The sequence below is a fragment of the Vanessa tameamea genome, chromosome 30, assembly GCF_037043105.1.
Source record: "Vanessa tameamea isolate UH-Manoa-2023 chromosome 30, ilVanTame1 primary haplotype, whole genome shotgun sequence".
Taxonomy (NCBI): Eukaryota; Metazoa; Arthropoda; class Insecta; order Lepidoptera; family Nymphalidae; genus Vanessa; species Vanessa tameamea.
In genome coordinates, this window is record NC_087338.1 from 792,208 (window position 1) to 812,655 (window position 20,448).

General features: G+C 36.1%; 1 protein-coding gene across 2 annotated transcripts in view; it reads right to left on the reverse strand.

The window, feature by feature from the left end:
• Window positions 1-20,448, reverse strand: part of LOC113391709 (Krueppel-like factor 3) — a 56,855-nt gene that overhangs the window by 17,065 nt on the left and 19,342 nt on the right. Inside the window, exon 5 of one of the 2 annotated variants that reach the window (XM_064220027.1) lies at window positions 16,873-16,960. In XM_064220027.1, the coding sequence (XP_064076097.1) occupies window positions 16,873-16,960 (88 nt within the window). Of the gene's footprint in view, window positions 1-16,868; window positions 16,961-20,448 lie in introns of both variants that reach the window. The other variant, XM_064220026.1, reaches the window with a different exon arrangement.

A 20,448-nucleotide genomic window follows, 5' to 3' on the forward strand; every position in this document is an offset into this window, starting at 1 on the left:
ATAATAATAATAAAGCTCTTTTTATTTCCTTAACGTACATAGAAAAGTAAAAAAAAAATTCATAAGAATACATACATTTCTTCTGTTAAGGCCCCTAGCGGGTATAGGCCTCCTCCAACAGGTTCCAGGTTTTCCTTACCTGTGCTTTCTTCATCCAATCTATTCCAGCAATTTTTTAAATTTCATCTACCCATCTTTCTTTAGGGCGCCCTCTGGCTCTCATGCCACTAGGACCGGACCAGCTTGTGCCCAATTTTGTATATATATATATTATTTATGTATACTAATATTATAAAAGGGAAAGTAAATCTGTCTGTCTGTTGCTCATTAAATGCTCATTAAATTTCTTATTAAATGGGGAATCTGTCAGTAGGGGAAATTTGGACTTGAGACCTTTAAGTTATTTTAAATAGTTATTATGTTTAAATTATAATAAACGAATTGTCGCTCGCGGCTTATCTCGCGTTGTATGAGGTTGATCGTCAGGATTTAGGTATAAAAATCAACCTATGTCCTCTGAAACTCAAACTTACTTCATGACACATTTAATCAAAATCGGTTCAGTAGTTTGAGCTTTACAGAACAACAGACAGGCAAACAGAGTTACATCCGAATTTAAAATATAGATACTTGTATTTTATTAAAAAAAAAAATCCTACTAATCTAAGTCCAACACTTGCTAGTGTGAAAATAGCCTAAGAACGAAACACAAACGAAAGTAGCCGGCCGGCTACGCACGTGCAATGTTTGTAATATTTAATTACTGCTGGATATTATTTATTTTTCAATTAGCCGCAGTCAGACGTGTTCATTTAGAACCAATTACTATTTAAGTGTAATTAGCATTATACTGTACAGCCCAGACGTATCATATCCCTTATATGATACGTCTGGGCGGTACTTCCGACATTTTATTTATCATAGAAATTAATATCTGTATGTTCTCTAACATAAGGACATTCTTAAAACATTAAATGAGAGTGTTCTCCCGTGAGTGCGAGCATTAATTAAAAAAACAGCCAAATGCGAGTCGAACTCGCGCACGAAGGGTTCCGTAGCATTATCTATAAAAAACGGCAAAAAAAATATGTCAGTTTACCCTTAACTATTTATTTTATTCTCTTTTTTAGTATCAGTTGTTATAGAGGTAACAGAAATACATCATCTATGAGAAATTCAACTGTCTATCATAGTTTATGAGATACAGCCTGGTGAAAGACGGACGGACAGCGTCCAGAATCTTAGTAATAGGGTCCCGTTTTACCCTATGGGTACGGAACCCTAAAAACAACAATTTTCTTTACAGCAACAGCCTGTAAATATCCCACTACTGGGCTAATCCTCTTCGTTTAACAGGGTCTGGAGCATAATTCACCACGCTGCTCCAAGGCGGGTTGTTAAACACATGTGGCAGAATTACACTGAAATTAGACACTTGCAGAGATGAATTCTAAACACAAATTAAGCACATGAAAATTCAATTCAGTGAACTGACTACTGGGCTACCTCGTTCCTCATTTTTCTTTGTATATATAACAATATATAATATACTATATAAACGGTACATTTAAACCCTTAATCTACCCGTGCGAGATTTACCCATACCGAGAATTATTCAAATTAAAAAATATGTAAAGTTACCACCGGTTCCGAAAGTAGATTACATCGAGAAAAATCGAAGGAGCTCAGTTGGTTAATCTTTTCCGCCATTTTAATTACAGAGTCTGTCTCTAACACAACTTCGTGATAACACGGCTACGCTCGGATAAAATAAATAAAACTAGATTTATTTTTAATTACAGTTAAGATACTTTGATAGTGAACTTACTACAATCTATAATATGAACATAACTTTTAATGCTTTTTTTTTATGTCATAGGTGGCAAACGAGCAGGAGGCTCACCTGTTGGAAAGTGACTACCACCGCCCATGGACATCTGCAACACCGGGGGGCTTGCAGATGTCCATGGCATCCAGGGGGGGCATGCTTTCAAATAAACACTAGTGGCTCAAATAAAAATCAAAATAAACACTCGTCGTAGTATACAGCCGTAGCTCTTTTTTTGGCTCTCTAAAATTAATTCTTTGTTAAATCGTAACAATTTATCAAATTTCAATCAATAATCCTCTTTATTTTTCTGCACATCTACGGCTGGAGCTCTTCAGAATGAGACCACAACCGATCTTTTTGTGTGCAGCTATCGTTCCATAACCACTGGGACAAAAATCGGCTCACGCTATTTCATATAAGCCTTGAGGACATTCCTTTTAAATATAATAATTATTTTTTTATATATTTTAAAACAATTATACATTTAAATACTCAAACAAATACTTAGTACGCGAAAGATTTTCTTTTTTTATTAATATTAAATGTATTTTTTTTATTGGAGGTGAGATATTCAATTGCGATGATAAAATTTTATTATATTTTAAATATTCGGTAACTTGTTATAATTAAATCGTATGTAATGGTACTTGGATCGCGTCCTTGCGGATTATTACGAAGATTCTTGTTTTTGATCAACCTTCGGGTTATATATAGATATAATACTTCTTTATTTTTATTTTTTTTTGATGACACCGATATTTTGTTATTATTTTAATTAACTATTTATTTTATTGTGTCTGTCATTTACTTGGTGGTAGGGCTTTGTGCAAGCCCGTCTGGATAGGTACCACCCAATCATCAGATATTCTACCGCCAAAGAACAGTACTCAGTAGTCGGTTTGAAGGGTGAGTGAGCCAGTGTAACTACAGGCACAAGGGACATAACATATTAGTTCCCGACGTTGGTGGCGCATTGGTGATGTAAGGAATGGTTAATATTTCTAACAGCGCCATTGTCTATGGGCAGTGGTGACCACTTACCATCAGGTGAGCTATTTGGTCGTCCGCCTACCGATATCATAAAAAAAACACATAGCGAAACCACCTTCATTCCAACCGATCCTACGACATTCCTTATTGATGTTGAATAGAATCCAAATCAACAACACGGAACTCAATACCACCAAAACTTCAATCAAATCAAATCAAATCAAAATATACTTTATTCAAGTAGGCTTTTACAAGCACTTTTGAATCGTCATTTAACAAACTATTTAAAGTAAAGCTACCACCGGTTCGGAACGCAGATTCAACCGAGAAGAACCGGCAAGAAACTCAGTAGTCAGTTGAATACAATTATATATGTATGTCATGTCTCCTGTCTGAATAATTAATTACTTTTTTAATTTAATTACTAATTCTATATTAAAAATGTTACAAATGACTTCTACATTTCGAACTGGCGGTACATTAAACGAATTTTTTCAACATATAAAAGTACAGTCATGTTAATTGAACACAACAAACAACCGTACGACACGAAAGCTACGTAAAATAAATTACATAAACGAATTATCTGTGCAACGATCGTCGAAACGGTAACGATCACGACAATTATCGTATGTAAATACGAAATTCCGGACGAATCACGAACGGCCATCAATGTCGAATACCTAAACATGAACTGGCCGAATATAACGAAAGCCCACCGACTACCGACAGACTGGGCAATTAGGACAACCTCTGATTTGAATAACCGAAACGATCCTTATTCAACTAATCTCTCACAAGACAGATATGAAATATCATTTTAATTATATCGAACTAATTGTTTTTCTCGTGTTCTAAGGGTTCAAAACTACATCAAATTCGGTTTAGTAGTTTCGATGTGAAAGTGTAACGAACAGACAGAGTTGCTTTCGCTTAATATACATACATAACATAACATACATAATCAGCCTGTAAATTTCCCACTGCTGGGCTAAGGCCTCCTCTCCCGTTGAGGAGAAGGTATGGAGCATATTCCACCACGCTGCTCCAATGCGGGTTGGTGGAATACACATGTGGCAGAATTTCGTTGAAATTAGACACATGCAGGTTTCCTCACGGTGTTTTCCTTCACCGCCGAGCACGAGATGAATTATAAACACTTGAGAAATGAAAATTCAGTGGTGCCTGCCTGGGTTTGAACCCGAAATCATCGGTTAAGATGCACGCGTTCTAACCACTGGGTCATCTCGGCTCACATACAACCGGGTTAATATACAACCGGTTCGAAATGTAAATTCTACCGAGAAGAAATAACACGAAACTCAAGTCGTTACTTTTATGATACGAGTGGTCACCACCGCCCATAGACAATGACGCTATAAGAAATATTAACCATTCCTTACATCGGCAGCGCGTCACCAATCTTGGTAACTAAGCTGAATTATTCAATTTAAATCTGATAATAAGAGTTGATATGTTCCAATATATACATACATATATTATATATATAGTCTAACCAACCAGAAGTGAGGATGAGATTTAAAAAGAATCAACTAATAACTACCTAATTTATAATAAATTAATTACTTTAAACGAATAATAATTAAAAACAAAAACCGACAAAACGACAATTTCTCTATGACTCAGAAGCATCCAAACTTCGCGCCAAAAAGTAAACACTGACAGGCTATCTCGCGTTCTTTTTTTTTTTTTAATGTATTACACGACAAGGTGTTAATGCATTAGGCGGTAGAATATATATATACAGTGTAAACTCCATGTAACGTCACTCGATTTAACGACAAACTCCCTAAAGCGTCGAAATCACTTGACTTTGGTTGGTTCAGCTTGTCTTCCATACAATGATATACTCTATACAGCTTTACACCTACTCACAATAACGACAAGAATTAAATAACAAAAAGTTCTTTTTTAGTTGCCGAAATTACTAAAAACTGCGTAAAAATATAAGTTCCCTTGTCGCTTTACTGTCCTAGCCCGTATTAAACTGTCGGCATCATACATACCGACTTACTAAAAAATCCGTTCTTTTGTTTACAAATTGTGAACGCCTGCACGAATAAAGAAGCTCCGGAAGCAGAAAAGTTATTGAAAGAGGCCTTTTTATCACCAATATGCCTCAACATCGCACCGATACTTTTAAGTAAAAATTACAACAAAATTACCGGTGCAGCAAAAGGCGTCAGATGAAAATAACAGACTATACGCAATAGCGTTCAAATATGAATTGTTTTATTTAAGTACTAAAATAAAAGTAGTCTGAAATAAACTTTTTCTTGTTTCTAATACAGATTTTTCTTCTGTCCATTTAACGACAACTCTCTGTAACGTCAAAAATACACATAGTCCCTTGAATGTCGTTATATAGAGTTTACACTGTATTGCTTGTAAAGGTACAATAATCATTCAGTGCTCTTGTCTCTTCTGTTTTTCAATCGATTTTCTTTTTTATGTATGATATGTTTCTCGCTTTCAATGCAATCTGTGGGATGGATTTCTTGAAGAGGAACTTGACAGGGAGTCGAATAAGCGCGCGTAATTTTATGAATTTGAGAGTTAACTGTCAGATCCACACATTTGGTGTTTTATTAATAGCTTAAGCCGATTTCTACTATAGCTGTACATACAAAATAGGTTATGGTCTCAATTTGAATAGCTTCAGCCGCAGATGTGCAGAAAACTAAAGAGGATTGATTGCAATTTACTAAATTGTTACAATATAACAGAGACTTAATTTTAGAGAGACGAAAGTAACTGGCCGGTATAAAAAAGAATGAAAAACGTAAACAAAATTAAAGTAAATTGTTATCGACAAACTCCAATTCTAACTGAACTAATGTGTACTATTTGACATTAAAAAAAACATTCAAATAATGTTTCATAATTTTGGCGCAAAATGTAAATGAGTGACTTGCAGATTGCAAGGAAATTAAATACAAAAAAAAAAACAAAACGTGTCATAGGTTTCGAAATTCCTAAAAAATCACCACCATAGACCCACGAGTAATAATTATGGTAAAATTTTGACTTCTGTAGATATTCTGTTAACTCGAAACTCACCGCAGAACACGTCCGTGAAACATCAGAACGTAATATGTGAGATTAACTATAATAATCATAGCATTTATTTGATACACGTATCAAAATGGCGCAAAACATTTCACGAGTGAGACTCGAAGCAAATTCTTACTGAATCCCACAGCTGGGCACACAAAACTCGAATCCATTACTATGTTTTGTTCTATCAAGTCTTTATTGACATCAACAAATTCGTTTTAACCCTCAAATCCGGTCACGACAGTACGACACTAATCATTGTTTTGTCTCTTTCTGACTTAACTACATCACGCATGCGTTTGACAGTGACGATCTGTCGGTGCTGTCACGGTACATTGGGCTCACCGAATTCCCTTGCTATTGTTTGAGTGCGTATGTTATCCGGTATCCGATAGATGGCGTTGTTCAAATATTTACCATATATATATACCCTGTTCAAGTTAGCTTGATCTTTTTGAAATATAACAGTCGAACGACGGATGAATAATTCAAATTTAAATTTAAACCAGCTTAAGAGTTATACCAACTATAACCCCAACCACTAGCCAATAAAAAACCCCCAACCAAAAGAACCCCCGTTCGTAACAATAACTTAACAATGATCTTTAATAATATTTTTTTGATCGATATTTGTAACAGTTACTGCCTGTTATTCGCGTCCCTAGCGTCCGACCGCTGTAACATCGTACAAGCGTCTATTATTTTCAGTGTTTCTATTTAAATTTTACTTTGAAGCCTTAAGAAAAAGTCTTAAAATTATACGTATTTTTTTTAATATTTTAACAATTTTTAAAATCATTAAATTAAGAAAATAATACGTTCGTCATTTGCAAAGTTATGTCGATCAGAAAAAATTACATCTGTCAAAAAGATCAAGCTATCTTGTACAGGGCATAGTGACATTTTTAATGGGTTTATGACAAACTTAACTGTAAGTAATGTAGGTTCAGGGTCAATTTAATCTAGGGTCGCAAAAAACCAGGCACGGTATAAAAGTCTTGGACAATTGGTAAGGCGCCCGAGTAAAATTAAAAATCATTTGGGAGAAATGGAAATCACTAGAACACTTCTTCGGAACGCTTGTTATATTTAAGACCGGCCTGGCTTCGAGACCTTGATCATTTGATCCTTCAAAATGTCACAAGAAAAACGATCATTAAAAAAGTAAAAACGACTTTAACTAATGACATTTCCTCGCGCGGCGAGGTCACAATTTTTGGACAGTTTATAATGAATCCAAGTTCATTATACACTTACGGTATTTTAACGTATATCTAGAAAAAGATCGATACTGTATGGGCGCCCCACTTAAATATATATTTTAGCCGTTTTTAGTATTTGTTATTACAGCGTCAACAGAAATACACCTGTAAAAAACTCAACTGTCTAATTATCACGGGTCGTGGGATCCAATCTAGTGACGGACGGACAGACGGACGGGCGGACAGCGGAATCTTAGTAATTATGGTCCTATTTCACCCTTTGGCTGAACCCTAAAAACGGGGGGAAATTATAATAGGCGAGCGAAATAGAACAGCTGTTTAAAGACATTAATAGTCCTAAACACAGCCTCAATATTCATCTCACCTCCTGCCGTATGTCTTAAACCTTCCCTACTTAGATAACAATCTTAAACAATACCACTAAAGTCATTTTATTTATCTAAATCTCATCAGTTAACATTTCTAAAACTACACGGACGTCGGTAGTAAACCTATCCCGTATTAACTGAATTGTTCGTAGCACTAACAAGATACGTTACCGTTATAATGTCGATCCAGTCAATTTAGCTAAGAACCAATTTTCAACGTTTAAACAGAATTAATTATCTTTATACACAAATATTTTGTACGTGTATATGAACTGATTCTGAACAGTTTTACAAAACTGACTTACAACTAGTGCATACAAAATAAAATCTAAGCTAAACAGAGTGTTATTAAGTTGCAGTCTTCTGGATGTAAACCTAGCATGCTTTAAAAAACATATACCTAGCTTAGTTAACAAGAACAGTACTTGTGTAATTACTAACTAGTTAATTATTTAATTATTACATATATACAACAGTTGTACCAATTGCGATATATTTTTTGATATATGGGTATAACTTGTTATGACCGCCCATATATCTAGCCAATAGACTAACGATAGTCCAATGGCTTATTTTATTTATTTTTACTGCAGTTATATAACAAGCAAAACCACCACTAGGCGTAATTTTAATCCTATATTATATACCAAATCCTTCCCCTGGTATATAATTTATGTATATTGGCTTCGTAGTTTTCTCAGTTAGACATTCAAAATCAACATCAAAATATACTTTATTCAAGTAGGCTTTTACAAGCACTTTTGAATCGTCATTTAACAAACTATATTAAATAAAGCACCACCGGTTCGGAATGTAGATTCTCCCGAGAAGAACCTGCAAGAAACTCAGTAGTTACTCTTTTTCAACATATAAAAATACAGTCTTCATCCTCCTGCCCTTATCCCAATTTTACTTGGGGTCGGAGCAGCATGTCTTCTTCTTTCATACTTCTTTGTCGGACGTCATTTCACAAGTAACATTCTTTCTAACCATATCGTCTTTCACTAATATAAATAACACTCTGAACCATATAGAACAGCAGGTCTGACCATGGTCTTATAGATCTTCTCGTTAAGTTTAAGGGGAATAAGGGGATCACAAATTGTTCCCGTAACCTGCCGCCATTTCATCCACCCTGTGTTAATCCTATGCTTCACCGTTCGATCTATTTTGCCATCGCCTTGAATGAGTGAACCGAGATACCGGAAGTCGGAGCAGACTGGAAGGGCCACGCCATCAAGCGCTATGGCTTCAGGACCGGAGAGACCGCCGAAATCGCAAAACATGTATTCAGTCTTCGTTCTACTGATTTTGAAGCCGACATTCTCCAGTTTCTGTTGCCAATCTTCCAATCTGCTCTGGATCTCAGGTCCATCTTTACTAACCAGTACAATGTCTCCACTCCACGCTTTTTTATCATCTATATAATCTTGTATCGAAAAATATGCCTAACAGCAAAGTTAAATTACAAAATCTCTTCTCATTTTATAATATAATTCAATACTATTACTGTGTCGACTGTTTCGTTTGGTCTCACTAGATACCAATCAAAGTCAAAAATCTTTATTCAATATAGAAGTGTTTACACTTGCTTATTGATAGTCAAAAATCTACCACCGGTTCGGAATTTAACACCTCGGACCTGAGAAGAACCGGCGAAAGAAACTCAGCGGAATTAAACAGTGTACTCAGGCTAAATTAAGCAGTGTACTACGTCAAACTATCAAACGATACAAGTTCAATTTACTTAAAATCATTACTAACTTATACATGGCCGAACAATTTTTGAAATCGACGAATTTCGCATATGTTATAACACCTTAAACTATTTGTATAACAAATCTGGAAGATTTCGATGGGATGGAACGACTCCGTGGGCAAATTTGGGTTAACATATATAAAAAGATTGATTTGCATAAGACAGATACGATTCTATATATTTGGTGCTTAAAGGGCAAACGTTTATTTTTGAGTAACATGTTAACCACAATTTGGTACTGCCCAAATCGTTTAAAATTATGGACCCGTCCTGGCTTTTCACAATAAGCGTCTACATACAACTTTTAGATTGAAGAATAATCATAAAAAGGAAAAAAAAAATATGTATGAATAATGTACGTACTTTCCGAAAAAGTTAAAATTTTCGACTATAACACGAATTACTTTTTTCTACTATAATATGCATGTATTATAAATGTAAACATTCCTCTTGAATTACTTTGTTTATTGACGAAAACCGCATTAAAATCCGTTGCGTAGTTTCAAAAATCTAAACGTACAGACGGCGGGAAGCGATCGTTTCATACTATGTAGATAAACCAACAATATTACGCAAAAGACATGTTATATAAAAGCAATATATATTTGTTGTTTCTGTACCAACCAAAAGTAAAGGCGTTAATATCGACCTCTTTAACACCGGAGCACAGATACACATATTCTTACAAAGCTGAAGTGAAAATGAAATTTTAATTCAAATATGCAAATACTTAACACTTCATATTAACAAATAACAATCGATAAACACTTCAAATATATAATAATTACGTAGACAATAAAATAATATCCGAAGAACCAAAGTTAAGGCCAAAAAAGCCTGCCACTCTCTGACTGTAGTCACGCGGTTTTTTAAAATATATATTACACTGGAATCGAATTGTTGGGCTGCTTATCCGAATGACGTAAGAAATCTTTCTTTCTTGGTGGTAGGGCTTTGTGCAAGCCCGTCTGAGTAGGTACCACCCACTCATCAGATATTCTACCGCCAAACAGCAGTACTCAGTATTGTTGTGTTCCGATTTGAAGGGTGAGCGAGCCAGTGTAACTACAGGCACAAGGGACGTAACATCTTAATTCCCAAGGTTGGTGGCGCATTGGTGATGTAAGGAATGGTTAATATTTCTCACAACGCCATTGTCTATGGGCGGTGGTGACCACTTACCATCAGGTGGCCCATTTGCTGGTCCGCCTACCGATATCATAAAAAAAAAAAAGTTTATTTACTTTCCGATCGCAGATCGCTATTAAATCCGAGATCATCTAAGTACCCACTCAAATAAACACAAAAAAAAATCTTCGAAATCAATCACTCCGTTTAGGAGTACCATTACATGCATATCTGCATGAACAGACGATTTGAAATGAGGAGATGTAGGTTTATCGTCGCATCGCTAGCGCCATCTTTTAAATTACGAGGAAACAAAATTTGACAGCTCGCCTGTCTGCTGAAGTGTCGTATCGATGGTTGGCGGGAATGTTGAACGCCGCCATTATTTTGGATTAGTCAACTGCAAGAGCTACCACGTCTGCGACGAATCGCCTTTATTCGTCATATTTGTTATATTGTTATATTGCAATTTATTAAGTAAAGATTTAAAAAAATACTTATCCTGTTAATAGTAGGAGATCTGTTCATATATATATTATAGAATATCTTTTAACAAACTTTTTAACATATATTTAAATATCATATGCAATATATATTCGTAAATAAATTAACTTTGAACCAATAAATCATGCTGGCCCCAGTTAAACGCATAATGGAAAGTCGGGGAGGCACTAAATCTTGTATGTAAGTCGTTGGTGTATCGACAGACTAACAAGAGCAAATGCGTCTCGCGTTGTTATTTTAATTAATGAATAATAATATTTATTAGAAACCGAACATATTTAATATAATGTATGATTTAAAAAAAAAGTTAAGTAACGCTGTCTAAATGTCCTCTTATTGAGTTGATGTTTATCCACCGTGCTGCTCTAAAGCGGTTTGATGTACACAAATATAACAGAATTTCATCTGACGTACACAATTGAACAAGTTCCTGAATCTCTCGGTTTAAATTCACGTGCCTCATCTCCTTTTAGGGCCATAATAATCACATGCGTACGATAAAATAAACTAAGTGTAAAATGTAACAAGATTTTAATGTCATTGAAACATTTAAACTCAGAAGATCCAGTAAGTTAAGTATTATATTCATTGAGAGTTAAGGTTTTCATTGCAAGACCATGATCGCAGATGGTAAGTTTTGTGCAAATAAGGTAGGATACGAACCACACAACAATAATTATACCGCGAAACATTAGTACTTTTTTTAAATTTATTTTTCGGTACCGAGGCGAGTTAGCCAGTGTAATTGCAACATCCACGGGCTCAGTTTGCCGTGTCTTTTGTTACATTTAACTTTTATACGTTTTGACGTTTTTATATTTTTACTGAACATCAGCAGATCTTCGCTGGACTTCTTCATGGAAGGCTTGGCCCACACTGACCTCTTTTTTCATTTTAAAATAACATATACATAATTCATAATAAATAATAAAGTCACAATACCTTAGACCCAGTAATTGGGGACACAATGATGGCTTAAGAGGCTGATTACAGTTCTAATAGCTTCAGTGTACATTTGATGGTAGGGCTTCTGAGTAGGTACTACACACTCAAATCAAATCGAAATATTCTTTATTCAAGTACGCTAATAAAACTATTGAATCGTCATGATATAGTCTTGATTAAATGTAAAGAAACTCAAACTCAAACTCAAATTCCTTTATTCAACATAGAAGCATTACACTTACTCATTGATAGTCAAATTAAACACAACCACCGGTTCGGAAAAGGAAACACCCCGACCTGAGAAGAACCGGCGAAAGAAACTCAGCGGGTCTTTTTTTTTTGTCAATCAAATTGTGTATATATATTGAATATGATTAGAAATAGCCAGGAGGCGATCGGTTCATTCCCAAATTCATACATAGTCACACACGTATTCACTCATACGTACAATATTCAATAATACGTGTTCCGGTTTGAAGGGTGCGTGAGCCAGTGTAACTACAGGTACAGGGGACATAGAATATTAGTTTAGTCTCCCTTTGAGGAGAAGGTTTGGAGCATATTCCATCACGCTGCTCTAATGCAGGTTGGTGGAATACACATGTGGCAGAATTTCATTGAAATTAGACACATGCAGGTTTCCTCCCGATGTTTTCCTTCACCGCCGAGCACGAGAAGAATTATAAACACAAATTAAGCACATCACAATTCAGTGAATCCGAAATCAACGGTTAAGATGCACGCGTTCCAACCACTGGGCCATCTCGGCTCTTTTGTACGTCCACCTACCTATTTCACAAAAAATACAATTATATGTGATAATTCACGCTCATTAAAATTTTCTCCTTACAAAAATAAAAAAAAACGACACTAATTAAACGTTTATCTATTCTTATTTTTAACATCTCATATAATATCCAAGAAGCAAACTGAAGTACTACATAGTATTAATTATGATTTATATCGAATTATTATTAAAGGAATGATTGACAATCGAATCGTTAATAACAACAAAACACACTTCTATTTACAAACAACAATTACAAGACACGAATCGAATATCAAAAGCGAACAATGTAAGAAAATTTTACAACCAGAAGACACAGCGACACCGTTACCGTTGATATTACGAAACATGTTCCAAAACCGGCCATTCCCATAAACGCCGCGCTAATATATCTAACCGTAACATAACCAAACACGGTCCCTTTCACGGCCCCTCTGCTTTAATTAACGCGAAACTGTTCAGGCTAGGTTACGCAACTATACTGATAACGGACGGACATTACGCATTGTAGTTGGAAAGACAATTACAAATATATATATATATATAATTGTATGTAAATATAATGCATCTCATAGTGGTGAAAAATTTAAAGGCAAACTCTCTCCTCCAGAGGCAAAACTTCAAATGTCGTATGTAGCTGAGATGGGCTGTGGGCATAAACACGACTTGACTATAGATAAGTCGTGCCAAAGGACAAATTTTATTAAGTTCCGTTTTAAATTCTCGACATCGATGTCAAAAAATATGACGAATATTTTAAGGCGTTTTTATGTGATAGACGTAGATGTAGATGGACTGGCAAATGGGACCCTCATGGTGAGTAGATCAACACTGCCACATTAGTGCTACAATAAATATTTTTTCTTTCCTTTAAACAAAAAAAAAAAGGATTAGAGAAATGTCTCAATTGAATTAAGGAATCATTAATATTTCTATTTACTGCTCCTTTTAAGGTTAAAGCTTAAGTTAGGACCACAATAGCCAATGGGATCAATCCACCGAATTTTACATCTCTATGCGGCCCTTACACCATGCGCGATTGACGCTTCAAACCATTTCCACCCACGTCACCAACGCGCCACCGACCTTAAAAATAAGATGTCACATCCCTTGTCCCTGTATCACAGACGCACTCATCCTTCAAATCATTAAATTTATTATACTCCAACCAAACAAATATAACTATAAAACAAATTGTATATCAAATTTTTTGTATAAAACGATTATACGAATCAGAATTCCACTTAAACCAAAAAAAAAATCAAAACACGCCCTTTGTTTTTTTTTCAACAAACGACAGGATCTAAAGTGGTAGCTGTCACCGAATGCAGGAACACAGAAACAACAATCATCAGCGACCTTAACCGAACGGATCCTGTACTACGTCCGGATCGTCTTGACCTCGACTTTTCATGTCTTGCCCGTATTGAACGATACACCGCAACTCGATACGAGTCCATTCTAAAAGTTCGTTATTTAACCATCATCTTTATATAAAAGACGAAATATTTTAGTAAGTTCTACCGCCAAACAGCGATACTCAGTATTGTTGGGTTCCGGTTTGAAGGGTGAATGAGCCAGTATAACTATGGGCAGGAGACATAACATCTCAGTTTCTAAGTTTGGTGGCGCCATTCGCCATTAAAGAAATAGTTAATATTTATTATTTGATTTTGACTTACCCAGGAACTAACTTGGGCCACGGGGGACATAACATCTTAGCCCCCAAGCTTGGTGGCGCATTGTTATAAGAGGACAGAAGAAAATAAAGTTTATTTAGGACACGGCACAATTATAAAAAAAAAAATATCTGACAATAAAAAAATAAATAAAACGGATTTGACAAGCAATGAATCGTGTCCCAAATAGGTGTAACATTCAGCTTCCAAGTTGGTCTTCTACGACGGCCTGTGACAATGTATCTATGTTTATATTTACTATAAATACTTTAACATAAACTAAATATCGGACAACATCACATACATAACTCTAATCCCAACGTAAGTAGCTAAAGCACTTGTGTTATCGAAAATCAGAAGTAACGACGGTACCACAAACACCCAGACCCAAGACAACATAGAAAACTAATGAACTTTTCCTACGTCGACTCGGCCGGGAATCGGACCCGGGACCTCGGAGTGGCGTACGCATGAAAACCGGTGTACACACTACTCGACCACGGAGGTTATTATTATAAAGTAATATTCGAATTATACTTGTTTAAAATGAAGCTTATTTATATAAAAAAAAAACAAGAGATGTCGTTTGACATCCAGTTGGAACGAAGTCGCTTCTGCTGCATAATATCACACACTAGGTGTGCCCGCGACTTCGTGCACGATTGAAAAATATATATATTGCTATATATACTGTGTATAAGTACATACACCTTTAGTGAGAAGCTGTTATTTTAATATTACAAACATACACTCCTGTTTTGTTATACGTATAGATAAATACAGATTACACGACAACATATAAAATTATTATTAAAAATCCCGCGTGAATTAAAACAATAATAAAAAATAATCATTCATTTCATAATCTATACTAATATAACAGATGCGAAATTAACTCTGTCTGTCTGTCTGTATGTTTTTCACGGCAAAACCCTTAAACTGAATTTGATAAAAATTGGTATGGAAATAACTTGAATTCCAAGGAAGGACATAGGCTCCTTTTTATACGGTACACTTGAGAACCAACCCCTTAATAGCGAGCAAAGCCGCGGACGACTGCTAATATTATATAAAACTGTATGTCATAGAGAGAGGCTAATATATAGAAACGGCAATGTACTGGAAGGGGAATAACACTATATCCTAAAAAAATCCTAAATAAACTTCGTGGAAAAAAATGTTCCATAGAATTAAATTTATAATAACTATGATCGATTCACTACACGGTATAAAACAAAGTCGCTTTCCGCTGTATGTCTGTCTGTCCCTGTGTATGTTTAGATCTTTAAAACTACACTTGAAGGTTTATATTTGTAGTACATGCACAATACCGTAGAGAAACACTGATAATTTAAAGGTTTCTAATTTGATGTCGTAAATAAATGTTGTCGCCATTTAAAATTATAATAAAAATATATTCGGTACGAAGTTGGCTAGCCTGTTTTGAAAAGTGGCGACATCTGCACCGAGCTTACTTCGCGTGATCGACAGATGCTGATTCACTTCATTCGGCGCCCAAGCGAAGGAAACACTACAGGGGAGGCGCTTTGGATTTAAGTAAAACCGGTCCTTGGTATCATTTTTCCTTATATATAAACATAGTTATTTTTAAGATTGTGATTGTGTGGATAATATGTGAATTTGCGATTAAAGTATAATAAATCCAAATTTGGAGTTGTAATGTGTAATATATAATATGTTTGAAAATAATATATGTCGTAATTTAAAGTGAAACTTATTAGTATTGCAGATTAAATAAACGAGTGTTTAACATTGTTTTTTTTTATAAACACATTTTTTTTGCGCTTACATTGCAAATGCTGACTGAACCTTACGCGCGAGATCAATATCACTGTTTTTTCCATTACTCCGATAATCCGATGAGACAGTAAGTCCAAGACAAGTCTGGAAAGTATTCAGTGGAGATATAAAGGGATTTTTCTTTATGTCATAGTTGGCAAACGAGCAGGAGGCTCATCTGATGGAAAGTGACTACCACCGCCCATGGACATCTGCAACACCGGGGGGCTTGCAGGTGCGTTGCCGGCCTTTCAGGAAAGAGTACGCTCTTTTCTTGAAGGTTCCCAAGTCGTATCGGTTCGGAAAAACCGAATCGATATATATATATATCGAATCGGTTTATAGTATAGCATATGTTGCTGTCAAATATTTGTTGGGACTATACAAATGTTGCAGTCGATAAATCAGTATTATGGAGTTAGCTACTGCAAAGGTCCATAATACTGATTTACTTGATTTGATATCAATCGGTAACAAATATTTGATAGCAACACTTGCCACGCTATAACCGTAATAGCACCACGGGTGTAGGACCAAAGGCTTTACTTGCTTTTTGATGCACGGGAGAATACGCTTCCATCTCCCAGACTCCGGGTTATTGAGAAATTTTCAGCGTCAAACCTGGTATTTGAGCCCTGTCCGAAAGGCCGAAAGTCCCTTCGAGACTATTCACTGGACCAACTTTGCAGTAATTGTATTATTAATAATATAAATGTCGTCTAAACAATTAGACGATTAAAAATATCGCAATTAGCGTCGATACTTATTATTAAAACTCACCGAGATGTCTTGAACGACGTCGTGGTGTCGGCGAGCGTCTTTTCAAACTTAGGTCTACTGGTTCCAACTGGATGGGCGCTTCGCATGCCTGGCAATCACAAAATTAACATATTCAATTTAAAAATAATATTGGCAATTATAGAACTGCCGATAGAATAACTTCTATCGGCTTTCACAAGCTTAAATTTTTAAATTTCATAAGGTTTGAATTAAAGATTCAAAAATAATCAAAGGAAAACACAGGATGTACATAGCACTAATGTTGCTCGATACGTCAGCTGTATAGCTACAGATATAATTTCATTTATCCAAAAAGCGCACAGCACACGGCCGCTGCACGTGCGCCGAACCAGTAAGATTTTCCCTACCAAAAAGTGGCCAAAAAAGTTTTCACATCAAAAATTAAAGTGAAAGCTAGTACCGAACAATAACTATTCTATCTGAAACCGAAGAATTCTGATGGTAGGGCTTCGTGCCAGGCTCATAAGGTGCTTCCACCATCATATATATAACCATCCAACAGGAATACTCAGTATTGTTCTGTCCCAGTTTGAAGGAGCAAGCCAATGTAACTACAGGCATATCGCTGGTGGCGCATTGGCGATCCAAGGAATAATTGTATTTCTTACAGCTTCCATCATCAGGTGGCCTGTTTGCTAGTCTGCCTAGCTATATATTAAATAAAGTATGAAAGAAAAGGCGCTATACCAACGTTACATGTCTTCCAATGAGCGACAGCACTAAACTGTCGGAATTCGGGTGTTCCTATTTCTTCTTCTTTCTCTATTTTTGATAGAAAAACTTAATAACAGGGGAATGTCAACCAGGGAAAACGTTTTTTATGATATAAGTAGGCGGACGAACGAAAGGGCCACCTGATCGTAAGTGGTCACCATCGACCTATGGATGAGAAGGGCCGAAGACCGGGCTCAGTGGCGCGCCTTGGGGGAGGCCTACGTCCAACAGTGGAATAGTACAGGCTGATCATGATCATGATGATGATCGACCAATGGCAATGGCTCTGCAAGAAATATTACCATTCCCTACATCGGCAATGCGTCACCAGCCTAGAGAACTAAAATATTATGTGCCTGTATATACACCGGCTCATTCACCATTCAAACCGGAACACAACACTACTGAACTGCTGTTTGGCGGTAGAATGTCTAATGACGGTGCATTGGTGATGTAAGGAATTGTCAATATTTCTTACAGCGCCATTGTCTATGAACGGTGGTGACCACTTACCATCAGGAGACCCAATTTGCACGTCCACCTTCAGACACCATAAAAAATAAAAGATACAAAAACCACCAGGCCAACAACGACAGTGAGTATTATGTGCAGTTCTTTGAAGTTTCTTTAGGTGAATTATGAGAAAAGAATGAGAGTGAATTTTTATGCCAACAGGGAGACATGAAAACTACGCGATGAAGTTGCTCACTGCAGAAAAGTCAACTGCTCATCTTATCTTATTTCACAATATTTATTTTCATCACAAATACAAATTATTAATGTAAAAATTTTTGAGTCAGTGTTACAGTCGTTGTGAAAAAAAAATCACAATTATTATTTTACCGCAGTATATGAATCGCATGCAATTAAAAACTATTTTCAATTACGCCAAAGAATTCGAAATCCTCACACGCGTACACGCGCCTTTTTTAATATTATGTTTCCTATCAGCAATATCAGATTAATATAAAAAAAACGCCTAATCGCTCCGCTTGTAACGCCGCTATCAGTGGCACCCCACGTCCTTAGATCAAGACGAGTCGTGCATGCGTTGCGCAAAGGCCGATCGTGCGCCACGCCTCTTATGCCACTTAAGCGCGAGTTAGGTCTCATCTTAAATGAGACCTAACTCGCGCTCACCTCAATACTGCATCGTAATTATAAAACGTTTACAACCTCCATAATATAACATAACATAATCAGCCTGTAAATTTCCCACTGCTGGGCTAAGGCCTCCTCTCCCGTTGAGGAGAAGGTATGGAGCATATTCCACCACGCTGCTCCAATGCGGGTTGGTGGAATACACATGTGGCAGAATTTCGTTGAAATTAGACACATGTAGGTTTCCTCACGATGTTCTCCTTCACCGCCGAGCACGAGAAGAATTATAAACGGTTATATATAATAAATCAACGGTTAAGATGCACGCGTTCTAACCACTGGGCCATCTCGGCTTACAACCTCCATTACACATAAATAATTAATAATATCATTATAAACTTTGTAATCGGAAAACTACTGATGAAATGTGATGTACGATATTGGGTAAGAATTGAGACGTTCAATTATAAAAAAACAAAGTTCGCAGCCTAATGGGTAACATTTGTGTTGTAATATTAACCATTCCTAACATCGCCAATGCACCACCAACCGGATAGACGTGATATCTCTGTGGCCGATAGTTATATCATATAATAGCTGAGCCCGCGACTTCGTGCGCGTTTGAATTTAACAAAAAAGTTATTGTTGTAGCCTAAGTTACTCGTTATTCCATCAGCTATCTGCCAGTGAAAGTACCGTCGAAATCGGTCCAGCCGTTCCAGAGATTATCCGGAACAAACAGACAGATAGAAAAACATTTTAATATTACAAACAGACACTCCAATTTTGTTATATGTACATATATCATAGATATCAGTTATAATTCAATACATGTAGCATAACACATATCTAACTTTTTATGTCATATATATGTCGACGGAATATCACGTATTTAAGAAAAACACGCGCCCGGAAATTATTGTTTTAATTATTTTTAATAATTGAAAACTGTTTCACTATTAAATTAATAATATTTAGTGAATTTTGAGATGTTAAATTAGTTTGAAATATTTTACTGTCCATAAACAGGTGTTAAATTGAGTGAATAGTGCCCCCACCCATTTTTGTTATAAAAGGCCGAACGCCCGCCGGTATCGAGAGGCTTGTTCGAGCCGTCGGAGCGACCTCCTCAGTTTGGAATAAATCAGAGAAGAATATTTCCTGAGTTTAAATTTCATACCTTCGAGAATGGATAGAAATCCAAACCCTGACATTCGTGACGTCAGCAATGCTGAACGTTTTTTAAAAACAAGCCGGGACAAGCCACTTCGTTATATATATAGGCGGACTGGCAAATGAGCTACCTGATGGTAAGTGGTCACCACTACTCATAGACAAGGGGACTGAAAGAAATGTCACCCATTTCTCACATCATCTCAACCTTGGGAAAAGACGTTATATCCCTTGTGCCTGTAGTATTAAGGTTCACTCGCCCATCAAACCGCAACATAACCATACTGAATAGTGCTGTATAGTCGGTAGAATATATAAGGTACTTAACCTGATGCTTTAAATCCCTAGCATATTTGCAGTCAGCTCTTGATTGACAAAAATACACTACTAACAGAGTGCATGAACATACAACTATTACAAACAATTTAAACTACATTATAAAAACTTGTAATTCATCCCCTTTATAATGAGAAGATCTGATACCCACCACGCTGTTCCAATATGAGTTGGAAACACATATGAAATAAATATGTAAAACTAAAATGACCTCGCTATCACTTGGACCAC